The sequence below is a fragment of the Carassius auratus genome, chromosome 12, assembly GCF_003368295.1.
Source record: "Carassius auratus strain Wakin chromosome 12, ASM336829v1, whole genome shotgun sequence".
NCBI lineage: Eukaryota > Metazoa > Chordata > Actinopteri > Cypriniformes > Cyprinidae > Carassius > Carassius auratus.
In genome coordinates, this window is record NC_039254.1 from 2,175,100 (window position 1) to 2,195,102 (window position 20,003).

A 20,003-nucleotide genomic window follows, 5' to 3' on the forward strand; every position below is an offset into this window, starting at 1 on the left:
TATAGAGGAATTAAATTAAATTATTATTATTACTACTATCGGTATTAATTATTATCAATATTGTACAGAACCAGAAGACAAGGAGCTCTGGGACGAGCATTTTGCTCAAGCATGGGATGGATGCGATATGAACGTCCAATCTAATGTGGATCAGGAGAAGAATTTAAATCAACCCACAGACACTGTTGAAAACGTCGCAGATTCAGATGATGATGATGCAGACAAGCTTCCTTCAAACCAGGAGGAATACAAGAACCAGCAGCTGAACGACACAAACAATGACATTTTGAACACTATTGTCAAGAACCAAGAAAGAATTATAGAGGACCAAGCACGTCATAAACAGCAGAACGACGCAAACAAAGCCATTTTGGACACTGTTGCCAAGAACCAAGAACATCATAAACAGCAGAACGACGCGAACAAAGCCCTTTTGGACACAGTAGCCAAGAACCAAGAAAGAATTATAGAGGACCAAGCACGTCATAAACAGCAGAACGACGCAAACAAAGCTGTTTTGGACACTGTTGTTAAGGAGCAGCAGAAACAAGGGATCATCCTTAAACATATTGTTGCGTTACTAAAACGTCATCATGGTGCACATGCTAAGACGGCCTGTGATCAGGAAATGACTGTAACGCTGTTAACTGAACTGCTGGATCTTTTTAAATAACTGTATTGGTGAGTCCTATTTTCTTTACCCAGTTTTTTTTTCTAAGTGTGTATTATTTTTGTCACAAGTGTGCATAGATGTGGTTTTATGATTAGATTTTTTCCTTCTTCTACGTTTAGTTGTGTGGTGTGTATTTTGTGAATATTTTTAAATAAATTAGTGTTAGAAATGGCTGCAAAACGTTGTCGGGAGTCATGTGATGGTGAACAAGATCCACCGTTAAGGGGCAATAGGGATGATAATTTCCAAAATCAACAAAACACCACAGAAAAAGCTACTCAGGCTCATACAGACTGGTGATGAGATGAAAAAACACAAGCCGTCTAAATTGTTAAAATTAATAAACAGGGTACATCAAGGGCAGAGCCTCCTCCAGAACCAGTTTTTGATTTTGAACAGTTTTTAAACTCTCAACAGCTAGACGAAGTGTCAGAACCAGTTTTTGATTTTGAACAGTTTTTAAACTCTCAACAGCTAGATGAAGCCCCCGAACCAGTTTTTGATTTTGAACAGTTTTTAAACTCTCAGCAGCCAGATGAGGTGCCAGAACCACGACCATATCCAATTTTTGAACAGTTTTTAAATTCTCAACAGCTAGGTGAGGGAGCAGGTACCAGGTCACATCACACACTTGACCTAACAGACCCCTGCATGGGTCTCACTCAAGCTGAAATAGAAACACTTGTAAGAGTGGGTGGCGATGTGGCCGGATACTCTGTAGTACCACGAGGGCGATTCAATGGTTTGGAAATCCGCAGGCTTATAAATCTAAGGGAAATATCTTCTACACGTCTATCAGACTACACTGTGTTTTTACATGACACGTTTTCCGAAATAGTGGCGTTTTCCAGATTATTAGGTGGAGATGGTAGTTTAATTAACATCACTTTGAGTGGTCCTAGCTTGACATCTGATGTTAATACACTCTTGTCTGCTAACAATGATTACAGTGTCGATCTCTTCATCAGTGATCTTGAAAAAATCATGCAAAGCAAACACAGATGTACAGTTTGATGAGTGTTTAAATTTAAAAGTGTCTATAGCAAGAAGTAAACAAGGAGGTGCTCGACGAAAATTAAGGGAACTAGCCCACAATCAGGTGATTGATAAGAACAGACTTAATTTGTTCGTCCCCTCAAACATTGCAGGGGGAAAACAATCTTTGTTTTGCAATCTGCTTAGCACACTTTCTTAACCCTCAGAAACCACACACTGAGTTAGTGTCCGTAGCATCAGCATTGCAGGAGTCTGCAGGATACACCGATCAGCATATGATATCACTTAAGGATATTGCCCAGTTTGAACGTATGTTGAATATTAAAATAGTGGTCTTCTATAGAACGAATACAGGAAAGCTGGAGAAATATGCAAACACAGATGTACCGCATCCTAAAACAGTGTTTTTGTACCTGCACGACAATCATTATTTTATGATTAAAAATCTGAAGGGGTTCGTAGGCACACCATACGTGTGTGAGTATTGCTATCAAGGGTTTACAGCACAGCGAGATCACAGATGTCAATACACTTGTGATGTTTGCAACGATTCTGAATGTCATCTTTACCCCAAAAAAACAAAACACTGCGGTGACTGTTTGAGGTACTGTAGGTCAGACTATTGTTTTCAGAAGCATAAAAAACCACCTCTAGGTCAGAAATTTGCACAGTGCGACGTTACCAAATATTGTGGTAAATGTAATAAACGTTACCACGTCAGTGGCGTCAACCCCAAGCCACACAAATGTCCAGCGGATTGTTGTGTTCACTGTAGTGAGGTTTTGGTTACCGACGGTGTGCATCAGTGTTTTATTCAACCGGTTAAGGTGAAGGAGCCAAATAATCGCTACATTTTTTTTGATTTCGAAACTCGTTATGAAAATAACAGACATTTTGCAGTTTTTGTATATGCGATCACGTTTGAGGGAGAAGAATTTTCGGCCGAAGGTTCTGATTGTGTAGATCGTCTCATTAAGAAATTCAGACAGCCTCGTTATAATAATTACACATGGATTGCACATAATGCATCTGGATTTGATAATTTCATTCTTTTGGAATACTTCACTAAGATGGGGATCCCTCCTAAAATTACAATGCAAGGGTGTCGTCTAATCCATATGTATGACGAGGCATTCAAACAGAGATTTATCGATAGTTACAGTTTTATACCCATGCGTCTAGCCAACACGCCTGCTGCTTTTAATCTGACCAACTCTGTGAAGGGTTATTTCCCACATCACTTCAACCGTGTTGAAAATGATTCATATGTCGGACCATACCCTGCTAAAAGAGTTTTACGGATATACGACTATGTCAAACAAAGACAGAATGGAGTTCGATGCATGGTATAGTACTATCTCCGACCAAGTGTTTGATTTTAAAAAAGAACTAGCAATTTATGGAAAAAATGATGTCGTTCTGCTGAGGGATGTATGTATGAAGTACCGTGATGAATTCATTCTGTGTACAGGGCTGGACCCTTTTAATTACACCACTCTGGCATCCACCTGCATGGCTATCTATAAAACACACTATCTCCCAAAAGACACAATAGCACTGACACACAACAGCGCATATATCAATCAGAACAAAACATACTCGAACGTATCAATTGAATGGCTTGAATATATCAGCAAATCACGTTCAGTGGTTGTTCAACACGCTCTAAACTACGGCGAGGTGTCATTCGGCAAGTATTATGTAGACGGTTTTTATATCGATGGCACAAATAAAAAAGCATTAGAGTTTGCAGGGTGTTTTTTTTCACGGTTGTGAACAATGTTATAACCCCAATGATTTAAATCCATTATTGAAGGTACCTTACGGTCTTCTCAAAAGACAGTTTGATGACAAGATTGAAATTTTACAGAATGCATACAATCTTCATACCGAGATTCAGTGGGAGTGTAGCTGGACCCATGCTAAACAATCTGATGCCGATGTGATTGCGTTCATGTCCGTCTATAAACATTCTGAGAGATTAAAACCCCGCGAAAGTTTGTACGGCGGTAGAACAAATTCATTCAAGTTGTATCACAAGACAACAGAGGGTGAGGTCATACAGTATGTGGATTTCACAAGTCTCTACCCGTTTTGTCAGGCCACAAAGTGCTTCCCGATAGGTCATCCCCAAATAATTTTCAAAGATTTTGATAATCTTGAAAATTATTACGGCCTTGTTAAGGCTACAGTACTACCACCTCGAAAGCTGCTTCACCCTGTACTACCCTACCGCGCAAACAAAAATTAACTTTCCCGCTCTGCAGGTTGTGTGCAGAACAACAGAACCAGACACTACCATGTATGCACACGGATGAGGAAAGAGCCATCAGTGGTTGCTGGGTAAGCATTGAAGTGCTAAAAGCTATTGAAAAAGGCTATGTTGTGGTAAATTTGGATGAGGTATGGCATTTTCCCCAAAGATCAGATACACTGTTCCGTGATTATGTTAAAACATTTTTACAGTTCAAACAGGAGAGCTCAGGGTTTCCAAAAGATGTGGTGACCGATGCAGACAAAGAATCTTATATCAGAGATTACTTTGAGAAAGAAGGGATTCAGTTGAATGTGGACAAGATTGAACCGAACCCTGCGCGTAGATCGATAATGAAATTGGTCTTAAACTCACTCTGGGGGAGGTTCTGCCTTCGTGAGGATTTACCTAAAACTGAAATACTTACAGATCCGGAACAATTTGCACGACACATTTTTAGTGCAGAGTACGACATCAGACATTTCTCATTTGTGTCAGACACTGCAGCAATTGTACAGTGGTCTTACCCCGAAGGGAAAGCCCCCCAGACTCGCGATGTCAATGTCTTTATTGGTGCTTTTACAACTGCCCATGCGCGTTTAGAACTCTATGAGCTTATGGACAGGCTGGGTGATAGGTTGCTTTATTGCGATACCGACAGTGTTGTTTTTACAACCAGAGAAGGTGAATATGAACCGCCACTAGGTCCATATCTCGGTGATCTTACTGATGAAGTCGGGCCCGGCGATCATATTACCCTCTTTACCAGCACTGGCCCGAAAAGTTATGGTTTTGTCACCGCTATGGGTAAGGTTTGTATGAAAGTGAAAGGCATAACACTTAACGCTTTAAACTCCGAAGCCATCACTTTAGATTCAATGGTTGGACTTGTTAAGCATTATGTGAAGGGGAGGGGCGATAGCCGTCATATTCTTGCACACAACGACACTATTGTGAGGGATAAAAAGGATTTGACGTTACACAATAAGTCATTTGTAAAGAAATTCAGAGTTGTGTACTGCTCCCTGACTTCACTACACTTCCATATGGCTTCTGACAACGTTTTTGGTGGGGGTGTACATGACACAGAAGGGTTTGACATTCGACTCCAATGTCCTTTTTCATTGGTTATAGCAGGCCCAAGCAACAGTGGTAAAACCTTTTTTGTAAAAATGTTGTTGCAAAATGCAGGAAAGTTGATTTCTAAAAAAATTGACAATATTGTTTTCATTTATTCTGTATGGCAACCTTTGTATGATGATTTGTTGAATATGTATGATAACAATATTAAATTTATAGAAGGAATTCCACAAACTTTGGATGATGATGTTTTGTTTCCTGTCAATAAAACATCCCTCGTCATAATTGACGATTTTATGCAGGATGCTTCCAATAACAAGCAGATTGAGAAACTTTTTACAGTCTATGTACATCATAAAAATCTGAATGTTATTTACATTCTACAGAATTTATTTTTTCAAGGTAAATCCAGCAGAACTATTAATTTGAACACAAATTATCTGGTTGTCTTCAGGAATTCGAGAGACGCTGCACAGATTAGTATTTTAGCTAAACAGATGTACCCAAACAACTCAAAGTTTTTCATGGAGTGTTATGAAGATGCTACTGGCTCCCCCTATGGTTACCTTTTGATTGATTATAAAGCAAAGACCCCCGAACAGTATCGTCTCAGAACTGCATTACTTTCACAACATCCTGTTGTATACCTCCAGAAAAAAAAAAAACGTAACTGATTAGGGTGAAAAAAAGATGTCTGGGAGACTTTTAAGAAACCACTCTCTTTTAAAGCTGTTATTAAAAGCAACACCCAAACAAAGACGTGTTATTTTACAGGCAGCCACAGATGAGTTCATTTTATGTTTGTGTGAATTAGCTCTTAATGTTCTCCACGGTAATATCCCGCTCACACAGCAGCAACACCAGAAGCTGAAAAGAAAAAGAACTGAAATCAAATTTGTTGCAGATAAGAAAGTCGGAGTCAAAAGAAAGAGACGGTTGATTAACCAACAAGGCGGATTTCTTCTTCCACTTTTAAGTGTTGCGGTCCCTTTCATAACCAGTTTGATCGCATCTAATAAATAATGTCAGGGATGGAACATGCTGAGAAGATGTACCTGGTTCCACAAAGACAGCTGGATAAACTAAAGGCAGGTACCACACGTGAATCTATACATCAGGTAGTGGAGAACGATCTGGATATGACCATGAGGGATATTTTGCACAGGAATGATCTGGAACCATATGAAAAGGCAAAGATGTATACATCTGTATTGCAGAGGTTTTTAACATTATCCAAGCTGGCAGACAGCGAGACCAGCACACTAACATTATCACTTCCATCAACTGCACAAGCTGAGAAAGAAGAAGAACCTGCGGAGTCTACGGGTATGAACACCCAGTATGTTTTAGATGTTATTGCAGATGATGTTTTGAAGAATGTCCCACAGAGGAATGAAAAAAACGTTCGCTACATTTTGGATAAAATGTCTAAAAACAAAGATATTGCTTCTTGGACAGCGTCGGGAGAGTTTGTATTTAAAGGTAAAACCATCCCTGGTTCACACATGCTGGATTTAGTTAAAAGTGTCATGGCACCGCAAAAGATTCTTGACGAACGGAGACCTGCTGGGTGGAATGAGTTTCTGGAGGCATTTGCCTGTTTAAACATGCCTTATTCAACGGTCCCTAATCACTATGTTAGACATACGATTAACTCTTTTAAAACCAAATCGACACCTCCAATAACCAAATCTTCTAAAAAACGTAAAAAACGTGAGGTAGACCAAAGTACCACATCAGGACAGTTTAATTATCCACAAGATGGTGTATTTAAATCCCCCACTCTTGATCGTAGCAAATGGTTACATTTTTAATCTCTGAGTTTTTTTTTTTTTGTTTTTTTTTTTTAGAGACTGCGTTCTCATTTTTTTTTTATTCACCATGTTATTGATATTGTTATGTGTGTGTGTGTGTGTGTGTGTGTGTGTGTGTAAAATAAAGAGTTATAACAAGAATTTTCTATTTTGTTTTTTATTATTGTGAAATATTAAACACTTGACATGAACATTTCACCCGTTTGCACACACTGAACACACTTGAAAACATTTTCATTACATTGAGATTGTTTTAGTTTTTTTACAAAAGCAGACACACGTTTGTCGTTTTTAATCAAATCGTCACTATATAACTTTAACACATAATCATAATCACGACCCCTTGCCATGTGATAGAGAAAGAACACACAATGCTGTCCACAGGTATCTGATGAAAAATCCTGGACCTGCACAGAGGAATATTGTACCACTCTAGAATTCAGTTTTAAAAAATCACTGATTATTAGTGGAAAACTGGGATAGTCATATTTATTTCCAAAGCTATCGAAGAAATATCCAACGCCGTCCTCGCTTATGTGGATGGCAAGCCAGTGTTCACCAGGGAGGCGAGAAACATGTGTGTTAAAAATAACCGATGACGGTAATTTTCTTAAAGGTGTTTGTGGTAAGTAGTCGCATGGGAGCACACCGAGGAAATGGGTGTTGCATGAAATCTTGTCCATGATAGCCGTAAGCTGGATCGTGTTCATTATTATGTATTAATAGTAATCAACCAAGATCTGACGGCGGTTTGACACTTCAATGACACTGTCAAAAATATAATAGACAATAAGGTTAATTGTGTGGGGTAGAGGCTGTCTGAACCGTGCTTCAAGTCTAATATTCCCCGACTTGATAAGCGAGACGTGTTGTCCACAACCCTCGTCTGGCGTGAGATTGAATGCGTAGAGGGTGTAACCGTGCAAAAAGTCCTCTCTATCAATAGACAGTGCTTGGTTTTTGAGATGTTTACCGGAAGCCAAGGCTATTTGGTAGAATTCACGCACTGCAGAACCGCTCCCATAATCAGGTTGCAGAGGCTTTGCAGGGAATTGCTGACCGTCCAGATAAATAGATAAAAATTCTAAATCATAATTTTTAAAGGCAAATGGGTTTTTATTATACGATCCTGTAAAGGCATCATTGTCAACCATGGCTAGAACAATAGATTTTGGAAGAGTTCCTAAGAATAAGTTTTCTTGATTGCAGACTCGTGAGCCTGGAGGGATTGAAAAGTTTTTCACACAAACGCGGTCGATAGGGTACTTGGCGGTGGTTGAGAGCAGCGCTTGTGCGTGCCCTAGCCTCACGGCGGGTGAGACGCTAACTTTTTTCACAAATAGCGAGGCTGACAGGATGTTTAGCTTGTAGGCGATAGCATCGTTCCTCATCAGACAGAATTCATCTTTACCCCGCGTCATACGAATTTTAATGTCGACGCCATTGAGCATCAGTTTTTCCTGAAAGAAGATATCGCTGTGAATGGGTGCTAGTAGCTCGACAACATTACTAGCGTTGGTAAAGGCCGCTCTCTTTGTCAGACCGTGATTTCCTCCTGCAGGGTCCGCAGCGTCCATGTGGCCTGCTGTATCTTTATAGAACAACCCGGCGGAGAAAAGTGTTTCCAGGGTATGTTTATCATAATTTAGAAGGCACTCAATAAGACAGCGATAAGCATGGGTGTTTGTGCTCTGTGATATCAAACGGTCCCCCAGTGACACGTCAACCTGTGAAAATATTGTTGCCCCTGCGTAGTTGATAAGGCCCACTGGTGCTCCATCTGCGATATCTGTACCATCAGGATTAGTGATTTTGACCCTCAAAAATAATAAAACATTGTTTAAGTCGATATAATCTGCCCCATTTCCTGCAATAAAAAACTCCAAAGGCGATGTGTCCGAAATCGCTGATAATGGCGGTATCTCTATATAGGTGTTTTTTTCAACAGCAGTTTGTGTCAGAGGCACTGTGAACAGATCGAGTTCAGATTTAATGCATTCTTCCGACATGTTATGTAGTAATGCCATGATCTAGAAAATTGTTTTGACAGATTTCTTCGGCTTTGCGGTTGTTACACGTTTTGCTGTCTCCTTGCGCTTGCGTTTTGCGACTGAGGTCTTCTTAGGGATACGTTTTCTTTTCTTCTGTGTTTGACCACTCCTTCTGGACCCCGGTGGCCTGGACGTTCTTTTGCGAGACATCACCATTAGCCCCGATCCGTCTTGAGCGTTGTTATTGTTAAAGGAGTGTGTTAGGGTATTGCTAACAACATCGCTTAGTATGTTTTTTGCAGCTGATTTAAGATGTGGTCTTGCAATACTGAATCCGCGTTTTAGTAATGGTATGGCCATTCGAAAGAGACCCCTGAAAAGCCCACCTAGACCCATTCCATACATAACGCCACCCCCTGCATAACCAGGAAGCCCATTACCGGCCTGATTTTGGTAATAGGCCACGTACCGCTCAGGATCCATTTTGTACGGGTTAGAATAGGGCATTATTTATTTTTAAAATAATCCCTGTTTCACGGGTCTGAAGTGTAACTTAGCACTCACCTTGCCGTAAGTGAAACGCACCTTTTGATTCTGATCGTCTTTTACCTCTATAGTTATATCTGTGATGGTTGTTTTATTGACAGGTACGTAATGTGCCTTATCGTATCTAACACTGAGAATCGTATTATTCTCACCGTCTATATGTACACATCTCAGTAGTGGGACGTGCGCATCACCAACTGATTGATATTCAATGATATCTGTATATATATACAGGCTGTAGAAACCACCGTTTATGTCTGCTTGATACGGCGCATACGTCACAGCCGTGATTCCTCGGCCATACTCTTCTTCATTAGCGGTATTTGCGGATTCTATAGGGACTCCGGGGGTTAACCCTAATATAACAGCAAGCTTCCCATAAAACGTCAGCGATATCTTCGGAGGGGCTTTTAGAAAGACTCTGTTTTTTACATGATCGTAGCCAAGGGTCGTCCCTGGAGGTAAAGTTGTGTTGATTTCTCTAATCAGAAATAGAACATCCTCGTAATAACCTGTCTTTAGTGTGTTACATAGCTTTGATATGGTCTGAGCTCCATTGCTGATGTGAATCTTAATCCCTTCGCCAACGACATGATGGTCAGACTTTTTCCACCCATCATCGTCCTGTGTGATAATATATGCACCGTCTTCCTCTGGAAATGTGTACCATGATTTGGGGAATTCAAATTCGATCAAGCCGACCTCCCATTCACCTTTTAGGCTTATAGTTCTTGCCAGCATGGTCCTATAACTAGAAATAGTATTTTCTGGATAAACGGCTAGCGACGCATTACAGGGGAGCGTCAAGTAAAAACCACCCTCAGACATGATTGTTTTTTAAACGAATGCGCACACATCTATGTGTGTTTTCATTTTATGGCGTCTGCACATCTACCACATCTTTCTCATTCACCCATGTGTTGAATTTTGAAGGCCATCCTAGCCACTGGATCAGAACCTTTGTTGACCTGCCTTCACGTCTCCTGTCCAAAATTTTTTCTATTTTAAATGTTTTGTTTGTACTCACAGATATTTTTTGCAATTCCTCCTCATAAAAAACCCCATCGATAACATCTCCGTCATAATCACAGAGTCTATAGACGGGGGGATCTCGCGGAATGCATGTTTTTACAGTGAAAAACTCTTCTGTATAGTTTTTCTCATATCCTTTTGCAAATGGTCCCCTTACTTTAGAAATTCTTACTGTGTCACCAATCTTATACTTAAATACAGGTTTGACTTTGTGTGAACCCATACCCCCATATAAGTTATGTAGCACCTCCGATGCATTTTCTTTGCATACGTCTATCGGTCTCATCTTGATGCTTCTGTGATAGCTTGCGTTGTATCCATCTGTGAGGTCTTGAAGTATGTCTACGTACCGTCTGGAGTTTGTAGCTGTTAAATATCGAAACATTCGGGCCTTATAGCTGCGGTGAAATCGCTCAATAATGCTAGCTTTTAACTCTGTACCTGTTGCAAAATGTAAGATGTTGTACTTTCTCATTACGTTTTGGAAATGTTTGTTAAAAAACTCTTTTCCTTTATCTGTTTGTAATTTCTGAGGGACTCTCCCCTCTCTCAATATGGATTCAAAAGCTTTAGCCACTTCAACACCACTCTTGTTTTTTAACACACGTGTCCAAGCATATTTACTGAAAATATCTATGCATGTCAACAGAAAATGATTGTTGTCGTTATCCTTGGCATATGCCGACATATCGACTAGATCCGCCTGGAACTGCATGTCGATACCATAGACAAAAACCCTGTTCCTTTTGTATTTTAGAGGTGCTGTCCTGTGTAATGTGTATGCATCCTCCCCGGCTAGCCAGTCTGAAATTTGTTTATCAGATAAGCGAACGCCTGTTTCCTTTAAAACCGCATCTTTTAAACGCCTTTTACCCCCTAAAGAACCGGGGTTAGAAGGGTTATAGTAAATATTTTTCAGAATCTGTTCAGACATATCATCACCCCTCAGAGTCTACAAAAGAATAACACATCTGCTTTAAGTGAATTGGTTTTTTATTTATCAAACGTTGTCAAGGTACTGAAGAAACTTTACACACATTACAATTTTTTTCTCAATCATGTAGTCAACCAGTGTTTCAATAATCTCACAAACATTAGTCTGATCATTTCTTGAAATCAGCATCACACATAGGTCTGTTACATATGTACACAGGCATAAAACATCAGCAATTCTTATACTGTTACCACAATCAGTCATTAGATCCAGTATTTTTCTGATAGTTACAGAAATCGGTTCACAGGCATTAATACACATACGCATGACATCAGTCCATTCATTTGACATTGTTCTTACAATTTCCATTTGTTTCCTGAGGTTTGTAAAACGTTTGGCATCAACATCACATCCGTTTACTGTTAAGGATACACCAGGATTGTCGTCAATGATCTTGTACAGCAAGTTGGTCATTTCACATCTAATACGCTGCTTAAATATACATTTAGTCAGTACATTAACACACCATCCGTTCCCCATGGCCTTGTTACGCTTGTTCAATGTGTGCACCGCCCTTCCAGCAGTCCACTGCGTCATAGACAATCTGTTCACTGGCGACATCCACAACTTTTTCTCTGATCTCGCGAAGCTTCTCCACAATGAAAACCTTGTCACGCAATTCGCACAAAATAGAGTCCACCGAGCCCTGGACCCTCTGTGGATTAATCCTTAAACCGAATCGGTTTAATGCTTGAGCTATGATGTGTTTAAGCTCAGGCTTTACCAGGTTACGTGATAACTCGTCAAAGTAAGCATCAAAGAAATAGGCGCAGGGTTCAAACAAACAGGAGTGTCTAAGTTGACTAGGGTGATCAACTTCACACCCCAGACAGAGTTCCTTAAGCTTTTTGTTGATTAGGTGTTCCAACAGAATTACAATAGTTGCCTTTATAATTTTAAACGCATCAGTGCGAATACAGCCGTCTATGTCGTCGAAGCTGGCACAGACCGTGGCTCCAGCTACAGCACCGTTAGCACCGTAAGGCGTTGTAAGAAACGTCAGGTTGTGATACCCCAGCTCCATGCAGAAGTTATCCAGCCAGGCGTTGTCATGGGTTTGTGGGAGGATCTCCAGAGTCGTAGCGTTGTCGTCAGGCATTGCAGGCAGGGTTTCGGGGGTGTTGCTGTAGCAGCAGGCTGACGTGGATTCTTGAGACATGACGGTAAATGAATCTAGCGAGTGTACCGATCTGCAGACTTTTTCTTAATGGCTGTAATATGTGGGTGGGGATAAGAACTGGTCAGCTGTCTTGGAAACGCCCCGTTCGGGGTGGAACAATTTCATCTTTACGGAACTGTAACGATCATACATATCACACCATCTAAACATCTTGTCAATAGATGTAAAAACATCATCAATTATTTGAACATCTTTCCACTGAAACAAAAACTTCATGTCATAGTGCATGTAGTGCTCAGTTTCAGGTATAGGCCACAGATGTTCACGGATCTTTGTCTTGTCATTGCAGCAGAAAATGTAAACACAGTCATCAGGTAACTTTTTACTGTGATCCGCAACCACTCTAAATCTTGTGTCAGGGACTATGCCATCCCATTCTGCAATGTACAATGGATCATCACCACAGTCATTCAAATCTCTCCAGACATAGTTGTAGAATAACCACCAGTCTTTGTCAGGGAAAATCAGGCACGGCTCACGCGTTGTAAAATTGTCTTCAACATCCATAGCATAGATCTTCACGGTACGCATCACTTTGTCAAACACAAATCTTCCGACACGATCACCAGACATTGAGAAGTCACGAGTCGTCATATTAATCTCTTCATGAAGAAACTTTGTCAAACTAACGCTTTGTTTTTTCCTTGGTGCAAAAGTCAGTTCCTTTCTCATTTCAACAGGCCCTCTTGTTGGTGAAATACACATCACTCTTCTAGTGGTTTTGGGAGTTTTTGGAGCAGCGGCAGCCATTGTAACAGGATTGTTCAGAATGTCTTCTCTGTTTAAATCATTATTTCTTTAACCCCTATTTAAAACGTAGTTTCAGGATGTAGGCACTGTCTCTAGGTATGAACAACAGGACTTCACAGAAACCCCCCCCCCACAGCCCTGGTTACAGATACAACCATCATAAGAAACCCCCCACAGCTCTGGTTACAGATACAACCATCATAAGAAACCCCCCACTGCTCTGGTAAAAGATACAACCATCATATATCCAGTAATAAACACAACACAAGTCAAATCTGAGATCTCTTTGATCTTTTGATTTACACACCTCTGCCATGTCAATCAAGGGTCACAGGACCCAGTGGCATGGCAACCGCTTTGACTGACAGGCCTTATAGTATAAATCAATCCAAACTGACCATGCACACTTCTGACTACCTGTCAATCTACACGGACTGTACGGCCATAAATCAGGGTAATAAATCATCAAGACTTGAGATAAAGTGTATGATAGGACTACTCATAGGTACCAGTGCCATATTGGCACCGGGTCTCGGTACCCAGCCCTAATCATGCAAGGGTAGGAAATGGGATTTATTTGACTATATTTCCTAAAACCAACCAAAAACAGGGCGAAATATCCATAAGCATTCAATCTCAATCTCAATTGCAATGGATTCATTCTGTGGATTTGATAACATTTCAACTTAGAAAATAGATTTTTTCAACTACATATGATTCATTTTCAAAATAGCTCACATCATAAGGCACATACCAAACCTCCAAAAAAACATCACTTTAGCTATAAATTGCACATATAATCATAAATGATCCAGAACACCCACTCCATCAGTATTTCAGTTCCCTTCCATCTGGCCGTATGTATAGTTTACCTATGTGCAGGCATACTAACTATAACGTTTTGTTCATATACAGCAGCTGTATGTGGTTTAGTTACTGTTGCCCTAAATGTCAGCGGAGATTAGGACAACTAGATGAGCCCCAGAAACAGATGCCCTGTAAAGACCTAGTCTCAGACGACCACCAGGACAAGACCACAGGAACCAGATGAGTCCTTTGCACAATCTGACTTTGCTGCAGCATGGATCAACCTGTTGGTTTCGTCTGACTGAAGGAGAAATAACCCCCAACCCCCCCACCCCTGAGCTTGGTTTCTCTAAAGCTTATTTCTCCATTCTGTCACTGATGGAGTTTCGGTTCCTTGCCGCTGTCACCTCTGGCTTGCTTAGTTGGGGTCACTTAATTTCCAGCGATATCGTCGACTTGATTTCCACAGATACTATATAAACTGAACTAATCGATCACATCACCGAATTCAATGATGAACTGCCTTTAACTGAAAATTGAGTATTTACTATTGTCCTGTTGAATTGATACATGTTTTCCCCCTGTTTAATACTCTAAAACACTCTGCTTTGTTAAATGTGCTATATATAAATAAAAGTGACTTGACTTGACATAAGAAATCATCTATCATTATATGCTCTTGCATTTTTTGTGTTTATTTATTTTATTTTATAATTATTATTATGTATTTTATTATTTTATTAGCATGCTAGTTTCCATTGTACTGCAACACATTTACTTATAATGTGCTGCTGTGTTTGTGTTATATACGCAACCTAAATAAACTGATAATTCATTTTCACAGAGGTTACATGCAGCATATGTTTCTCTCTCCTATTGTCCCCTTGTTTCTGGATCAACATATCTGCATGGCCTTTCTTCTCTAAATGTGGGTGCAATTTCTTATATATGATGCTTGTCAAAGTTTAAGTGGAAATATTACAGAAAAAAAAAAATCTATTTATAACAAAAATATGAGTTGTCATAGATATGGTAAGTAAATATTTATTGAAACCATGACTATGTTTATATTATATTATAGAAATGATAAATAATAATAAATAAAGTAAATACAAACCCTCTCACAAGTTTACAACCTCGTAACAGAGAAATACATATGTGTTGAGTCTAACGGGTTTGTGGTTTTTCTCCTCATTATTGCCAGAAATCACAGACACTATGCACATTTTGTGAAGTGCCTCAGGCATTACTTTATGTCAAAAATAAATAAATTAATATTCATTATAATAGGCATAATAATGTGCATACCAAAGTATTGTGAAAAGCTTCTAACAATTAATTTTGGTAAAGACCACATTAAAAACTTTAGGAACAACCCAGTAAATGCATAGTAAAACTGTTTGGACTACAAATAAAAATGTGTTCAAGATAATACATGTATACAAATACATGGCAAGAAACACCAGTTTGCAAAACAGTAAAACAATTGTTTTGTTCAGATAAAAATAGCTGAAAGAGACGGAAGCCAGACACACTAGATGTAGACGGATGTGCCCACAATTACAGGAAAAGGTAGATAAGTTCAGATGAGAAATTATATATAACATATTGGGTTTGACTTAAACTGATTTCAGTTTTTTTTTATATCTAATAATAATAATAATAATCCCAATATGCCTTATGTTGCTAAACATAAAGTAACATACAGATACAAAGAATGAGATAGAAGCAGGTTTGTTAATGTTATAAATATATAGGCTTTTTTTACATAGCCTACATAGTACTCATAAACCTTTGTCTTGTTCAAACATGCTTATAGTCATGCAGACTAAAGTCCAAAGTCTTCAGGCCCATTCACACCAAGAGCGACAGAATATAATCAGAAACGTCGACACCTACGGACAATGTTTGTTCTTGAAAAGCTTCCTGCAACTGCAGAGTGCTTGATGAGTTTGATGTGTATTTATTTATTTTGCAGGTAATTAACAGGTATATAAATATATATAAAGGCTTTGGTTCTAAGAAGCATTTAGGCCTATTGGTTCAAACATTTATTGATAAAAGTTACAAACAAGTTAGGGAACAATAAACACACGGTACCTGTCTCGCAGCTCTCTGGTGCTTCTTCAACAAGCCACAACCTGCAACCTCCCACAATCCCCTTTCAGACAGGAAATCCCGTCAAGAACTGCACTCTCGCTTTCGACCTACAGGGGGCGCCGGTACCCATTATACTGAGTGGGTGCACATCTATCTATCTATCTATCTATCTATCTATCTATCTATCTATCTATCTATCTATCTATCTATCTATCTATCTATCTATCTATCTATCTATCTATCTATCTATCATTAAACTCGCTGCATATTTATTAATTTATTTATTGAATAATTTTCTTGTGTAAAAGGTAACATGCTAATTTGCCGTTCCTGTATTAGAAATACATTGTGATACTTTTACTGATTTAGCCTAACGTTACTTAACGTAAATGCAGCTGTTCACTTGACTTTTCATGCCATCATGACACAGTAGTTAAACTAAGTGTTTAAGCATTAGCCAGCAGTGGCATCTTCGGTTTTATATAGATTATATAAAATATGATACTATCTCTCTTGCTGGCAAATTAAATTAATAAAGAAAACGAGGAAAAATATTCATTCGGAATATTTCATATTTATTTTAATCTGAATGAGGTGATGATACTGGGGGGGTTATATTAGCTGGATCTGATTTTTGAGGGGTCATGACCCCCGTGCGAATGACGCGCATGCTAACACTGCAGAGCAATATCGGGATCTGAGGATACACATCAGTAAATACTCAACAAGAAATGGAGTCTTATCTTGCTATGCCTTCTTTCTAAATGCTGGTGAAATGGGGACCTTATATAATAGTGATGTGTGAGATTACTGACTACAGCGATATCTTAATCAGTCTGAATTTAACATATGTTTTCAAATAGTATTCACATACTGTATTTTTGTTGTTATTTAACCATTAAACGAGACAACACGCTATGGCTTTAGAACTCTTATGCTTTATGTACCTCCTTGTTTTTACATGTCACATGCTTTTTAACGTTACACTCTTACATCACGACGTACCACACTTGAGTACATTACACATACTTAGATGAAAAATGAGATTACATTGAATAATAAATAACAGACAATCAGTAATAACCAAACATAACGTCAAACGATCGTATGTCTCAAATACTGACTTGTGTAATGTTAAAGCCACAGGTTTAAAATCACACAGTAAGTGAGAATCATTCTCAGTTTGGAGTGAATCAGGATTAGCCATGGTCTCCGTGAGTGCCCTTAGTCTTCTCTGCTCTAACAGTTGCAATAGATGTGTAGTCGCATGTCTCCTGGCCGCCAGAAGCCCTGTCTGAATGATGTGCTGCTGTAAATCTGATGCTGGAGTAGAGAATGTCAGAGGGGATGCTGGGTAATTGTGCTAAAGCATAAACAGAGGCGTCACTTTTAGCAAATGCTGGAAGGACCAGACTATAGTCAGGAAAATCTCCATAATCATAGACTGTGTGTGTGGCCTGAAGAGAAGAAGAAAAAGAAATGGTTTAAGAGTGGAAAAGATGATTCGAATCCACTGATCAATACAGACACATGATGAAGCTCACCTCTCTAGTTTCTCCTGTATCTCCACTGGGCAGATTGTTAGTCGGGCCATGAACGACATCTTTGGGCCGCGCTCCTGTTTAGTGACACCAGATTTTAGTAAGACTGAGGTCTGGCTGAACATGCTGAGGAACTATAACAAGTAAACTGATGTGAGAAAGACCGTTACCTTCTTCCTTTTGCCTCCGTCTTAAATAAATGAACATTGAGAATCCTAACACTGTCAGTATCCCTAGGACCACCACCATGATGATTGGTGCAAAATCTTGAAAAACAGATAAAAACAGCTAATAAATGTCTCTAAATGTTTTAATGCAACTTGAGAAACAGATGTCTCTGCACATTTATTCAAACACTCTGAGCAACAGAACTGATCGCACCTGGTTGTGGTTTTGGTGACACTGCATTAGCTGTCGTTGAGAAAAGCATCAACACTGATGATGATGATGATGATGATGATGAAGATGTGGCGGTTCGGTCAGACTCAGTATCTTCTGCCACTGGTGAGCTGGTGTGAAATGAAGCTGTTGTTGTCTCTGGTGTAAATGAACCACAAATAATCACCAGGTTTAATGCATGACAGCCCATGCAGTTATTGCCAGATATGATGACTACAGAAACTATTTAAGATATATTTTATATATTTAGCATGCATTTCAGAATACATATACAGAGCTGAATTTCTACAGTATTATTGTGGCTAAAGGTCACGTGACATGTACTTCTCCCTGACACAGCTGTCAGTGGTGCTTCACTAATGTGGAGGGTGTGGGGAAATTCAGCGGCTTCTGTGTGACAAGTGATACGTGTTTAGCATTCTTACTACTTCTGTAAACTATTATTTATACACACAGAACATATGATTTAGTTTTCAGATGAATTTGACATCATTCTTCAGTTTATTTTCATAATAGCAGGTGATGACGCTCTCCGGTCACACCAGACACCGGTCACTGAATCAGAGCCAATATTGGTGGTTTAACCAGAAGTGAGTTGAATTAGCTTCAGCTCTTTCTGCTTTATGTTCATTGACGCTGTTTTCACTGCCTTCTGCTTACAAACACTGATTATGTCATGAATGTGAAACGAAAAAAAAAATGACCCTGATCTTTAGAATCACTAAATGTCAAGAGATAACGCAAAATGTAACTGATTTTAAAGAATATAAGGCTGATGGCTGAAATATATATTTGAAAAAAAAAAAAAAAAAAACATCTGAGAGCATTAGTTGTGTAATTATTCTTTCTGTTTATGAAAGTTTTGAATCTTTTTCTTCTCAGAGAAACAGAAAGTAATGTGGGTCAGTATTTTTGTTGTGTGTGGTGAACATTCGCTCATCATCTGCAGAGGATACTGTGGTTAATTTTATCTCTCATCTCTACATCTTTCAGCTCATACAATACTGGCACACGCCAACAGACCTCTCTTATATTTCTTTTGAATATATTTTTACATACAGTATATATGCACACATACAGTATATTCTGACTTACCATGTTTAATTTCCAGGTAAATCTCTCTGTAATAATCAAGCTTAAACAATCCAGTCTTTACTCCACACCAGTATTGACCTCGATCCTCTGTTCTCAGATCAGTGATGGTGACGGTGAAGATGTGGGCTGTTTTATTGTCAGTCAGAGAGAATCTCTTGTCTTTTGCTGCTGATTCAGATTCAACAAGCTTCTCTTTAATCACTATTGGACAGTCTCGTCTGCAGAGATACTTCTTATCTTCTTCATATTTAGCCTCATACGGACACTGTATCCCAACGTTCCCTCCTTCATGTGCAGTGAAAGTCAAGATTTCACTCGTCTCACATGCCGTGACTATAAAACAATGAAGAGAGAGAAACAGCTCAGTGCAAACATGGACCTGATTGAGAACAGGCAGACAGAATAACTCTCACCTGATACGAGGAGCAGCAGCTGAAATATGAGGAGTTTATCATCACAGATCTCCATCGTTCTGCTTCATCTGTGTGCAGCTGCTGGTCTCTCAATGAAGAGCTCAAACTCTCTCTCTCTCTCTCTCTCTCTCTCTCTCTTTCTCTCTCTCTCTCGCTCTCTCTCTCTCTCTGTCTCGCTCTCTCTCTCGGTCTCTCTCTCTCTCTCTCTCCCTCTTTCATTTCCGGTGTGACGTGTGACTGCTGAGTGTGAGAGGAGCGTTTGCGTGTGAATTGGAGCTTGTGAGTGAATTCTTTTCTTTCTTTCTTTCTTTCTTTCTTTTCTTTTCTTTGTTGTATGG

General features: G+C 39.3%; 1 protein-coding gene across 1 annotated transcript; it reads right to left on the bottom strand.

Annotated features, from left to right (window-relative positions):
- Positions 1–18,107: 18,107 nt before the first annotated feature.
- Positions 18,108–19,720, bottom strand: LOC113112146 (CMRF35-like molecule 5). The gene is made up of 3 exons (XM_026277600.1): positions 19,666–19,720; positions 19,253–19,585; positions 18,108–18,295 (listed from the first exon to the last, which is right to left on the bottom strand). Exons 1-3 carry the CDS (start codon positions 19,718–19,720, stop codon positions 18,108–18,110), a joined length of 576 nt encoding a protein of 191 aa, XP_026133385.1.
- Between the last annotated feature and the right edge of the window lie 283 nt (positions 19,721–20,003).